This window comes from Limulus polyphemus, unplaced genomic scaffold (genome assembly GCF_000517525.1).
Source record: "Limulus polyphemus unplaced genomic scaffold, Limulus_polyphemus-2.1.2 Scaffold2487, whole genome shotgun sequence".
NCBI classification, from domain to species: Eukaryota; Metazoa; Arthropoda; class Merostomata; order Xiphosura; family Limulidae; genus Limulus; species Limulus polyphemus.
The window spans coordinates 95,024-108,889 of NW_013668097.1; the positions used below are offsets into that span (position 1 = coordinate 95,024).

General features: G+C 36.2%; 1 protein-coding gene across 1 annotated transcript in view; it reads right to left on the reverse strand.

Annotated features, from left to right (window-relative positions):
• Positions 1–1,455: 1,455 nt before the first annotated feature.
• The window catches only part of LOC106467097, a 31,198-nt gene continuing 18,787 nt past the window's right edge, over positions 1,456–13,866 (reverse strand). The window contains exons 2-4 of the mRNA XM_013927417.2: positions 10,265–10,477; positions 5,818–7,888; positions 1,456–4,463 (exon numbers count right to left, since the gene is read on the reverse strand). Coding sequence (XP_013782871.1) covers positions 3,701–4,463; positions 5,818–7,888; positions 10,265–10,477 — 3,047 coding nt within the window. The 3' untranslated portion in view covers positions 1,456–3,700. The remainder of the gene's footprint in view (positions 4,464–5,817; positions 7,889–10,264; positions 10,478–13,866) is intronic.

Genomic DNA, 13,866 nt, shown 5'->3' on the forward strand with positions numbered 1-13,866 from the left:
GAAAAAACAGGATATTTCTAGAAGTCAATGACGTGTTACTAGCGTCACGTGACCCCGATGTCGTAACAATACTATTAAAGTGAATTCAGCCAATGTCACAATAATAGCATGATGATTAACGAATACCACAGACAAAAAGTTGCATAAAGTTGACAAGTGTGAACGGTCGAGACTGAAGCTAGTAAAACCAGATATAAAAGTGGATAAAGTTGGTGTTGTGTGGGTTAAATTAGAAACTTTGGGCGGTAGCTGGATAAATTAGAAAAATCGAAAGTAAGCAAGCTAAAAATAACAAATGATTGGAAGAAAGTGGAGTAGATAAAACCAGCTACTGGGTGCATCAGAAAATGAAATGGGTAAAACTGGCAGCTGGATGTATCAAAAAGCTAATAAGGTACAAATGACAGCTGGATATATAAAAATGTTAAGCAAGTGAAACTGGCAACTGGATGTATTAGAAAGCTAATAAGGCAGTTGGATGTATCAGAAAGTTAAGCAGGTAAAACTGGCAGCAGCAAATGAGAAGCTGGTAAGACCAGAATCTTAGAGAGGTTTAGATATAAAACAGTAGAATAAAATGAGGACACGATTTTTGAAACTTATCATTACTGTCAAAAGAACAAGATATTTAATAACGTAAATCATACACGCACTTTGACAGTATCTTAACATGTCAACGAAATGGGCTACATAGTTGTGGAAAGATCTGAAGTGCATATTTATTATAACAAGCCATTCAAAAAAGTTTTATAGAATATCTCGTCTGATAATTGGTTCAAAGTTTGTAGTAATAAGCAGTAACTTAGCTTTGGCTCTGATACTAAACAGAATGTTACAGAATACCTTCTTTTTTTATAGCAATCAATTTTGGTAATTGTCTAGTTTTTCTGGAAGAGGTGCTACTTTAAGTGAAATTTTACAAAATAAAATTATACCATTCTTAAAATACAATAATGCTTATCAGAAGTAGAGAGTTATGAGACAGTTGCATCTCTTTCAAAAAGAAATATGGAAACAAGTCTTATGTCAATGAGTAGGTAAGATCCGTTGAAAAGTCAGTAGGGATACAAGGATCGTGTATCAACGGGTTATTTTGAATTGTAGGAGCCTTATACTTTCATAACAGTCAGTTGGATTTACAAGACGAGATTCTAGTACCATTTATATGAACTTTAGGAGGCAAAAGTTGCGAGTCATACATGTGAGCTTTAGGAATAAAGAATTATGTGTCATTTAAATTACTTTTAGGAGCCAAGAGTCACGTGTCTTTCATATGACTTTTAAAAGGCAATGGTGTATGTTAATTGAAATTTAGTTGGCAAGGATTGTAGATCAGCCAGTTAGACTTTAGGAGAGCAAATCATTCAACTGTGTATTTATATGCTTTCCCAGCTGTACTTAATGTGACTACAGTACACATTTTAATGGGGCAAAAAACATGTACACAACGGAAAATATATAGGATACTTTATTATACGAACACAACTTATACAGTATCTGTACAGCAGAATAGATATTTCGTATGGGCCCTTCACCTCATATATATCCGTTATGATCTTACACAATTTAAGATATTTAATTCGAGACAAAAAGCCTCAATTACAAAAATGTTCCGAACAATGCTTTTTAAATATCTCCTCATAAGAAACAGCCTCAAGTTCAACAGAACGAAAATTAACTAAAGCATTCACAACACTAGAATAATACCAAATTTTATATAAAAATAACCCCACCAAACTCACTGCCCATAGTGCGTTTCAAAGATGTATTGGTAGATGCGGTAACTTTTACCCTGGTCTAGGCTAGATCAACTTCAGAACGCATTTATTTATATGTCGTTCCGAATTATAATTAGTATAAATACATTCTGCTTTCTTGGCTATTTTATTCATACATTACCTAGAAATTACCCGAAAGTTTTACTTACATTAAAAACAGGTAATGCAAATTACTGATTTTTGGAAATGCATTTCATAAAACTTGGGCTATGGGTAGACAGTCGGAGATATTTAGAGTAAGTGTCGAATTATTTTAAAAGTGTTCCACTTTAAGCAAGGGTCTACACGAAAACTAAGTTACATGTAAAATGAATTACTAATATTGTGCTAAGTTTCCTTTGTCTGCCACCAAAATCGAGAATATTTGACAATAGCTTGTGTTTAACTAATATAGCTTCACCTTCGTAATGAACGAGATACTAAAACAAGTCAAAAAGTACAAAACAACAACTGAAAATAATATAAATTCAGTTACTATGAAGAAAACGACTATAAACAGAACAAATATCTACATAGATTTTAACTAATCATTGTTGCTCGAAACATTAACTGTAATTAAATATATATGAAACTTAAATTTCTCTATTTTTCTCGACTTTGTTTATTAAAATTTCACAGATCTGACGTCATCACAACGTTTCCATCACTAAAACTTCTAAATGTTGTCATACAAACAGAGACAACCGACAACAGTCACGATTAATTTTAATGAAAACATCTTTCGTGTACTTCCAGCCCTGAATATCCGTTTAGTTTAGCATCATGTCAAATAATAAATAAAAGTCGGTTGAGTATGCCTCACTGAGGTTTACTCATCCTGTATATTCTTATACGTGTCACGTCACGAAAATAAAACATTTTCTTTACACACGTGTAGTAAGTTTCGCGAGATTGGGTTTAAGTTTTGATTTCGATGTTCCTTTTGTGAAGTTATAGACTGAAAGAAAAATGTTCTTCTGGGCAAGGTTAATACTACAGTCGTTGAGAAAGTGTAGACATTTGCAGGCAATATTTACAAATAAAATTATACTTACCCTCCCACCCCCTGTTTCTAAAATCCAGTTGAAATAAAATTATCACCTGCGTACACTACTGAAATGTCAATTTTCAATGGAATAAATTCAAGCATTAGTAGATGTAACCATATCTTATAATATATACTGTAATAGGGTCAGTGCTCAAAGTAGTAAAAATAAGTAGGAGCAAGGCGTTTGGTAGATCTCAATGGGTGGGCGTCTCGGGACGCACTTTATAAAAAAGAAACGGTGGTGGAACGGATAGTTTGTTTTTTAAGAAGTGGGGGTATGCCATATTTCCGTATACCCCGTCACTTTGAGCACTAAATAAGGTCCACAATTTTCAGTTATAGCCACATTGGTGATTTTTTCTATTGTAACAAAAATAATGCTTTACCAGTTGTATAAACTACAGACCTATAAAGTGTTTATGGTACGTATAAAAAATCAAAAGGATATAAATCGTAGCCGTGCTTATTAAATGTCGCTGTATTAATGTAAAAAATACGCTCAGGCGGTACTACGTCTCTATAATGTTTTATTAGATAAAGCAACTAACAAGATTTTATTTTGGCTGAAACTTTCTACTATCACCAATGTTGAACTGTGTTTGATATAACTAGGCTTAAAATGAGTACTGGCAGTTTCTAGAAACTAGTATAAAACAGTTATAACCAAGCTGTAAAAAATGTTCCACCATTAATTCCTGTAATAGTTGCAATATTATAATAAACCAAATATAAGGTATTAAAAAAAACAAAAAACATTACATAAAGATAGAAATGTCGTGTAATGTTTGTAGAAAATATAGGGATACTCAAGTAAAAAGATTTTCCATACAGGTAGTATTATACCACCATGAGGAATTGTTGTATGGCTGTTGCATGCTGATGTTCAGCTCGGTTTCTAAAATCCAGTTTTGCCGACCCAGGGATAAACAGCTGGACATCTCTGACAAGTGTTCATGTAGCGAGTTGAACCTTTGTGAGATACTTCACACGACTTGGGCCGGTGACACGGTGGGGGTAGGTCCTTTCTGTTACACTTCCACGGCTCGAACTGTGCAATCTTTGAAATAGGGGTTGGGTCTCTCATCCACTGTAACATCTGCCAGTTGGTAATAATCCAAACGTCGTCCTTACTGTTGATCTCATTCAAAAATTTAATAAATCCTTTTCTGCGATGAGGTGCATTGAACCAGGCTGAATGGTAGAATAGACCAAATGGAGCCCGGTTGGAATCGTAGTGGCGATAGAAGTTCTTAGAAAGGAACTCAATAACTCCCTCTTCATCTGGTGGGCTAGCACAGGCGTCAACCATGGAACAGCGGCCACCTCTCAGATCGTCCCACATTACCATCCCTACTTCCCACAACCCCGGGAAGGACTTTGTTGGACATGGTGGAATAGCACACTCGTGGTTAATGGAGTAGTCAAAGGTGTAGGGCCAGAATGGAGGGTTGTGTTGATATACTGGCAAGGAAGAATCGTAAGTGAAGTTGGCCTCGTGAAGCATCTGGAACATGTTGTTTCCACCACTTTGCAAGAAAGGGGCTCTCATCCCTCGGACGTCCTCCAGTTTGACTCCTCCATATAAATGGAGAATTTCTCGTTGGCCTGCAACTTCTTTCAGCCATTTAGACTTAGAGAACTTCTCTCCAAAACTATGGCTAATAAAAAAACAACAGAAAGTTAGCCAACAGTGAAAAGGAAGTCATATTTTCACAGTTTCAAAAGAAGTGTATGTGTATACAATTTTGAAGTGTTTACAAAAAACAAAATGCTGTAGAAAAACGTATTCTTAAATCATAGTCCTCAGTATTGAATAGAAAGTTTGACCAAAAATGAAACAATAGGAACATATGAACTAAAAGAGGGAATCCCAAGAAAAATAAAATTTAATTCTCAGTTGAATGTATGATATATATAACATATTTTGTGTTTACTAAAATAATTAAAGACTGTAAAAACGATTACATTGACCGAGGTAAAGGAGTGAAAAGTTATAGGATGCATACAATGTATTATATTTAATATAATTCCCACAATGGGGATCATGAAGGAAGACTAGACTGTAAAACATGCAGGTTATAGAATGTGCAATATGCTTAATAAATTTACCCTAATGAAGATTAACATGGAAAACCAACTTTTAAAATATAAAAGAATTACAAGTTATAGAATGTACACTGTATTTAATAAAACTTACTTGATGAGAATTAAAAAGAAAGGTTAAATTATAAAACATGAAGGAATGACACCACGTTATATATATAATGCATACTCTGTTTACTAAATTCCTTTAATAAGAATTAAGGAAGCATAGTGGGTTATAAAACTTGAAGATTTGTTTGTTTGTCACATTGGGCTATCTGCTATGTCCGCTTCGGGGAATCGAATCCCGGAACTTAGCGTTGTAAGTCCGTAAACTTACCGCTATCCAAAACATGAAGGGATTACACTTTATAGAATGTATAATGTGTTTACCGAAAATTTCCTAATAAGGATTAAGAATGAATATTAGATGATGAAACATGAAGGAATCACCATGGGCGCCCACAGAAATATTTTAGGGGGGGATCAAAATATGTATGTATGGGATCAACTTTTACAGTGTAAGTCAACAGACTAAAAGAATATGTGTTATGTGTGCTTAAATGCAAACACAAATTTACAGTTTTAATAAAACTGCTTAAAATAATTAGTTTAACTATGTTGTTAAATTTACACCATAATACGCGTATTTTTTGTGAAATGTAAGGGGGCAAATGCCCCTTCCTGCGGGTGCCCATAGGAATAACAAATTATAGAATGTATATTGTGTTTACTGTAATTCACATAACGGGGATTAAGAAGCAAGACAAGGTTTAGAGATTGTAGCAACTATGTAATGGATATACCTTAAAATTTAATATTGTCCTTATAAAAATTGTTAACCTTAACCTTAACAGATGCTTAACTGTGTTTCCACCTCTATTTATCTAAATTTGATTTTTATCTTCTAGCGTCTCATGCGTTACCTACCTTATTGTATGTGATGCCATCTCATGACCTTGAGAGTAAAGCGTCTGTACTCTACCATAGTCGGTCCATTCGTGAGACACGTAGAAAGTTCCTAAAATTGGACACCCGTTAGGATTTGTTCTTCCTGTAAAGATTTCTTTGTAAATATCAGAATTAAGGTCATTGATACCATCGTCAAAGGTTAACAAGACGATCTGAGGAATATCTTTTGGAGAGAGCCCTTCAGGAACCTCGGATCCTCCGCATCGACAGTCTGGCAGTAGACATTTATTAGATTTGCATGCTTCAGCGGGGAGATAAGGTTGTGGCGTGGGGTGCACGGAAGGAGGTCGTGCAGGAAAACTAGCTGGGGTAGTTACCACGTCATCTGGAGATTTGGTTGCCGGTCTGACGAATCCGACGGGTAGGCGTCTTTGAGGAAAATTTGTTTGCCGGGTAGTTGGTGGCTGAGTGGTGGTGGTGGTTGTAGAGGATGTTGTTGTAACGGCAACAACTTGGTTGTTTCTTTGATATTTTCGAGGAGACTGAAACCTGGATCTAATCAATGGTTTTGATGTTGTAACCTCGTATTCCTCTTCATAGTCGTAGTCGTAATTGTATGGTTGGTCATAAATATTGTATGGCTTGGCAGAACTTATGGCTGAAGAGTATCGTGACTTGGTGGTATCCGGAAGAGAGTCGTCTTTCTCACTATATGGGCGATAGCGCCTATTAGAGGAAAATTTGTTGTCTGATGGACGCCTTAAAGATTGCTGGGGATAAACCTCTGGCCTTGTTACATATCTAGGGTTAGTTCCAAACTGTGCATCCAGAGGGTCTAGACCTTGGCTGGGAACGTCAAGCTCGTCTCGGTTGTTATAGATAACAGCAACCTTTGTTGGACGTTTCACTTCCTCATTGCTAGACTGCTGTTTATTCCTTCGAATGAGAACTACCTTACGGTTTCGATTGCTTGTCGGGTGTGGATTTTGGTCTCTTGTCCTAGTTCTAACTAAAGTGATTACTCGCTCCTCACCATTGTCCCGGCTGTAGGGGGGACCAATCTCCCTACTTCTTTCGTTATCACTAGGAGCTCTCAAAGCGGGAGGACGGAAAGGGAGGCTATATTGGTTAGGTTTTCTAAACGCGAAAATAGGAGGAGCTTCAGCGTCACTGTTATCTTGTGTATTTGGCACCAACATATCAGATCCCCACTGACGATCATTTCTGGCGTTCTCTTGATCGTCGTTGGACTTTTTATCTTTAAAGTTTACTGGTTTCACAAAATAATTGTACTCGTCTTCATATTCTGGTTCATCAACATCGTAGTCGTAAACATCGGAGTCCGAATTTTCAAGAGCAGGTCTGTTATACCTAGAGTCCCTGGTTGGAGCTGGAGCTGGTGCCTTATACATGGAGCCAGTATCTGGTCTGGGTCTATTGAGCTTGGCGTAATTAGCTGAAGATGGAATTTGGAACCTAGATTCGGTGACTGAAGATGTTCTACTTTGCCTGGAATCAGTTTCTATAGCTGGCCTATCAAACTTGATGCCGTCACCAGCAATAGGTCTATTGGATCTATAGTCAGTGGCTGGAGCTGCTTGGTTGAATCTAGAGTCATCTGAAGTTGGTTTGTTGAACCTGGATTCAACAGCTGGAACTGGCCTACTAAATCTGAGATTTTCAGCTGGAGCTGGTCTGTTTAACCTGGATTCACCAGTTTGGGCTGGTCTATTGAATCTAGGGTAAAAATCTGGTGGCGATCTGTTTGACTTGTTGTCAGTGGCTGTTTCAGGTCTGCTAGATCTTGAAACAGGAGCTGAAGACACTCTGTTAAGCCTGGAGTCAGTATCTGGTTGAGGTATACTGAACCTTGATCTAGTATCAGCCTTAGGTGTGTGGAGCCTTTCGTTAGATAAGATCGGTTGTCTAAGTCTTGTGTTTGTACGAGGCGGGAAATTAATTTTCGGGGGAGTAATGTCTGGCGTGGAAGTTGCAGCCTGTGTACGTGGTTGGCTTTGAAGCCTAAGGCTATCTGGCTGCCTTCGGCTAAAAAATTCCTCTCCATTTTCGCCGTCTTGATCAGTGCCCACTAAATATTACAAAAAAGTTCTATTAATGTGTACAAGTTTTGTCAACTTATTACAAAAACAAAATATCGACTGTCTAGTGGTTAATGGACAAAATGTAACATCAATGTTCACATCTCTGTTTTCTTAATTAAGTGATCTGCTGTGAGCAGCGACTGAATCAAACATTTGAAAATACAAGTGGGGAGTTTTGTTAGCATTAAGTATTAGTATTAACTCAGTTGTAAGTTATTCTCTGGTCGTCAATAAAACCTCAACTACTATGAGTTACAGAAACTCCTTTAATGGACCTTGCCTGCAATTTGAAAAATAAAATGTTTTTATGAACGATTTTTAACTTTATTAATTGCACCCTAAATTTTATATATTTTCAACTCTGATTGTGAATTTGGCTTGATAATGGATAAGTTTCGTAGTTTCGTATCGACTCTCTAAAATTCAGAATAACTTTACAAGAAAACAAAAATGTTCATTCAACAACAGAGGCCAGAGAGCTACACGAGAATCTGCAGTTCGTCTTCCTTTTTACTTTTGGATCTTTGTGCTGGTGTTTAATTTTCTACATTTACACTTTTTACAATCACTTGAGTTTGTTAGATCTTTTGCAGTTAGTATTTCTATCAAAAACATTAACAAATTACACTGTTGTAATGCTATATATCTTCACGAATCGCCTTGTCGTTAGGTCACTCGACTCGCAATCTGCGGGTCGTGGGTTCGAATAACATCATCGAACATGCTCGCCTTTTTAACCATGGAAGGCATTATAATATAACAGACAATCCCACTATTCATTGATAAAGGAGTAGTACAAGAGTTGGTGGTGGGTGGTGTTGACAGCTGCCTTCTCTCCAATTTACTACTTCAAAATTAGGAACTAGCACAGATAACCCTCATGTAGTTTTGCTCAAAATAGAACAAACATCTTCACGAACAATTTTTAACGTCATGGTAGCATCATTGTACTAAAATAAGATGATGCAAGTACAACTTCTCGTCAGTATGTCCTAAAGGATTATTATGATACATAAAGGACTTATTCAAATAAATGTCATAACGGAAATTCATCTTCAAATAAAGTCACTAAGAAATCTAAGCAAAAAGAAACAGGACCTCCTGAATACAAATTTCTAACAGCTCTGATATTGTAGAGATAGCAAAATGCACAAACCGTTAAGGAACACAGAGGTTTGGAAATACAAAGTATTTTATTTATTTATTCATACCTTGAATTTATTGGTTGTAGCATTAAAATCTTAGCAACTACCTAATAACATGCAATTGTAACTACTTTTCGTTTTTACTTCACCGAATCCAGCTTTGACTTATTAAGTAATTAGTTTTCTTAATATTCTGTTATTATATTCATCCCTTTGTTTCTGAAGTCCACACCAATTTGGGATTTGAGAAGAACGCTTATGCAGTTGTAAGGCCTAAAGAGATTATGTAGTTGTACAAACTGAGAGTATTATGTAGATGTACAAACTGAGAGTATGTAGTTTTACAAACTTAGATTGCGTAGCTGTACAAACTGAGATTATGTGGTTATGCAAACTGAACAGATTACGTAGTTGAACAAACTAAGATTTTGTGGTTATGCAAACTGAACAGATTACGTAGTTGAACAAACTGAGATTATTTAGTTGTACAAAATGAGAAGACTATGTAGCTTTATACGCTGAGATGTTATGTAGATGTACAAAAAGAAGAAATAGGGCATCTTTGCAAATTGATGTTGTTAAGGTGTAAAATTAGGAAAGTTTACACTCGTAGAAATAAAATATAGCTTTTATAAACCAGGCACGTTATGCATTTGCTAACATGAGGGTGTTATTTAGCTATACGAAGAAGAGAAATTATATAGTTGCTACACAGAACAGATTATGTAAATACATATACGTGAAAGTTTATGTAAATATACAGACAAAACTAGTTACTAGGTGTGCATCGATGACAGGTTATGCAGATGTACAGACAGAACAGGTTATTAGGTGTACAGGCTTAACAGGTTATGTACAGGCTATATGGATGAGCAGATTAAACAGGTTATTTATATGTGTAGATAGAACAGGTTATGTAGACGTACAGGCTGAACAGGTTATTAAGATGTGCAGAAAGAACAGGTTATGCAGATCTACAGACTGAATAGGCTGTTTATGTGTACAGACAGAACTAATTATACGTTAGTTAAGTAGGTCAGCTAATATATTTGTATAAATGGAGAATGCTTTGTAGTTTTCGAAACAGGAAAATTATGTAATATTAAGCCTTTGAAGTTTACAAAACCTAGATCAAGACCAAATTTTATCTTAAGCAGAAAGACGACCAGCTAATTTTCATTAGGACTAATTAAAGCACAGCGACAAGCAAATCCTTACCTCTGTTACCACGACAATCTACCTCTATGTTACGTTGCCAGTCACATGTTTCGAGTTCTGTGTTGAACATCAGACCACCAGAGCATCTCTCGGGATTGACTTCTCCAAAGACACAGACATAGTACTTAGTGCAGTCTTCTTTGTCGGGGAAAGAGCCGAATTCCTCCGGACAGTCGAATGACGGTTTCCGTTTACCTTGGGTTATCGTGACACCTGGGTAAAAATTACAAATTTTAATCGTGGAGACGCAAGTGATTGTAATAACCTAATTTAGAGCTTGGTTCCAAATGCTGTATATCTATTTTATAATTCTCATTTAATTAGGTTTGAACTCCTATCATTTTTAGTGGTAAACACTGATTAAACACCTTACTGACTACTTCTTTTATCCTAGTTCACAGGCTTAGTAAGGGGCATTACTGAACATTACATGGGTAATTACTGCTCAAAAGGCATTACGTGTGCATTATGAAGCCAGTTGAAATATTTACACTTTCACTTACAGTAAGTTGCTGCAGTCGAATTAAATTTTTGTATAGAACCTCCTATTCCTAGCCCCCCAGTAGCACAGCGGTATGTCTGCGGACTTACAACGCTAGAAATCGGGTTTCGATACCCGTGGTGGGCAGAGCACAGATAGCCCTTTGTGTAGCTTTGTGCTTAATTTCAAAACAAACAATCCTATTCCTATAATTTTGAGACGTTCAACGTGATCAGTTCTTTAAAGGTCTTCAATAGTTGTTTACGTTTAAACTTATCCAATTAGAATGATTCTATACAGCGTGTAATAAGGCTGACTTATAAAGCACTACAACAAAAAATAAATAAACCACCTTTTTGGACAAGGATTTAATAACTGAGTAGGAAGATCTTGCTGATAAAGTTTAAAATATCATCAAAACTATCAGCATAAAGTGTTTTTATTGATATTGCGACAATTTCATGACGTGAATCTATAGAACAAGTAAAGGCACGATTTAACTCTGATGTCCATGTAGATGATGTACATAAAGGCACGATTTAACTCTGATGTCCATGTAGATGATGTACATAAAGATAGGAGTTAACTCTGATGTCCGTGTAGATGTTGTACATAAAGGCAGGAGTTAACTCTGATATCTGTATATATGATGTACGTAAAGATACAAATTAACTCTGGCATCCTTATAGATGATGTATACAAAGGTATGAGTCAACTTTGTTGTTCGTATAGATGAGGTACATAAAGGCACGAGTAAACTTTGTTGTTCGTATGGATAAGGTACATAAAGGTATGAGGCAACTCTGATGTCCGTATAGATGATGTACATAAAGGTACGAGGCAACTCTGATGTCCGTATAGATGATGTACATAAAGGTACGAGTCAACTCTGATGTCTGTATAGATGAGATACATAAAGGCACGTGTCAACTTCGTTGTCCGTATAGATGATGTACATAAAGGTACGAGTCAACTCTGATGTCTGTATATATGATGTACATAAAGGTACGAGTCAACTCTGATATCCGTAGAGATGAGGTACATAAAGGCACAAGTCAACTTTGTAGTTCGTGTAGATGATGTACATAAAGGTACGAGTCAACTCTGATGTCTGTATATATGATGTATATAAAGGTACGAGTCAACTCTGATGTCTGTATATATGATGTACATAAAGGTACGAGTCAACTCTGATGTCCGTATAGATGAGGTACATAAAGGCACGAGTCAACTTTGTAGTTCGTGTAAATGATGTACATAAAGGTACGAGTCAACTCTGATGTCCGTATAGATGAGGTACATAAAGGCACGAGTCAACTTTGTAGTTCGTGTAGATGAGGTACATAAAGGTACGAGTCAACTCTGATGTCTGTATATATGATGTACATAAAGGTACGAGTCAACTCTGATGTCCGTATAGATGAGGTACATAAAGGCACGAGTCAACTTTGATGTCCGTATAGATGAGGTACATAAAGGTACGAGTCAACTCTGATGTCCGTATAGATGATGTACATAAAGGCACGAGTCAACTCTGATGTCCGTATAGATGATGTACATAAAGGCACGAGTCAACTTTGTAGTTCGTGTAGATGATGTGACATAAAGGTACAAGTCAACTCCGATGTCCGTATAGATGAGGTACATAAAGATACGAGTCAACTCTGATGTCCGTATAGATGAGGTACATAAAGACACGAGTCAACTCTGATGTCTAGTTAATTATCTGCAAGCTTTCCAACCACCATCTCGCAAGACAAGTTACACTATTACAGTAAGTATACGGACTTACAACGTTAACATTCGGGGCTCGATTCTCCGCGATGACAGAGCTTTGTACTAAATAAGCAATAACACCTATCACTTTTAGCTATTTTTCGAACCGTCATAATAGTACAAGATTGGATGTTCTAAAATATCTTCTTTATACCCAACATTCTCGAGTGTTACTCTTAATAGTTCATTCTAGAAAGTCGAGCTAGACACGCTGTTTGAGAAAGTAAACGACTTGTCATTTTCACATTCAAAACCACAGTAATTTAAAGTAATTGTTAAACTTAACATTCTGAAAGTTATCTCATAAATGACAACTTCAAATATATCGTTATAAACATCACACTAGAAAATTGTTGTTACACATAGCATTTTCAAATACCATTTGTAGAAACAAGATTCGGAATGACATGGATGTAAACGGCACTCCAGGAGTTATCGTTACACTTGGCACTCAAAAATGTTTCTATCACACACTTCACTCTGAAAGATAGTAACTGTTACACGTAAAATTTTGGAGTGTTATTTTCATACACCAAAATCTCAAAGAGATACATAAAATACCGTATGAGAAAGTTATTTTTATACTTGATATCTTTAAACAGGAGCTATCAAACATTTTTAGCACTACTGTGACCCCTCCTTTCATGGATCTGAGCAATTTACGACCTCACCTCCAAATTTCAAGCGTTCAGAAAAAGATAAATTGAGGATATTTCTTGCTGGGATAATATAGTTCAACACAGTTTATTTTCAAGATAAAAGTATGAATAGTGAAACAACCTTGAGACCCTTCCGTAACCGCTAGGTCGACACCTGTAGTTTGAAGAAATTATCATCATATAAAACAATCTAAAAGGCATCAATGTGTAGGTTATTGAAATTCATTGTTACACTTGGTATCAGTGTCGGCCTTAGCAACCAGAGTACACAAGCAGCAGTTAAGACACGATGGCGGGGAGGTTTCCAACGAACGTTTTTATTAAAAGTTAAAGCTCATATTACGAGCTTAAATGGTATTTTAAGTATTTAAATACCACGTATTTTGTTGCGCTTTTGCGAGTGATACAAATAATTCCTACGTTTTAGTTTAAATGTCATTTTAACTCACCAGTGCAGTCGAAAGGTGTCACGAGGTCCATGTCTTTATTAATTGTGCGATTAAGATAGAAAAATTAAGTATATATATATATATATATATATATTGTTGTTGTTTGGAATAGCGCGAGGTCCCAAATAGCTGTTAGTCTTTCCTGTCCTTAATGTTGATATTACTTGAGATCCAAAAAAACTTATTTTCATATTGTTGCGTCAGCGGAGATCACGTGACTAGTATCATGCCACGTCC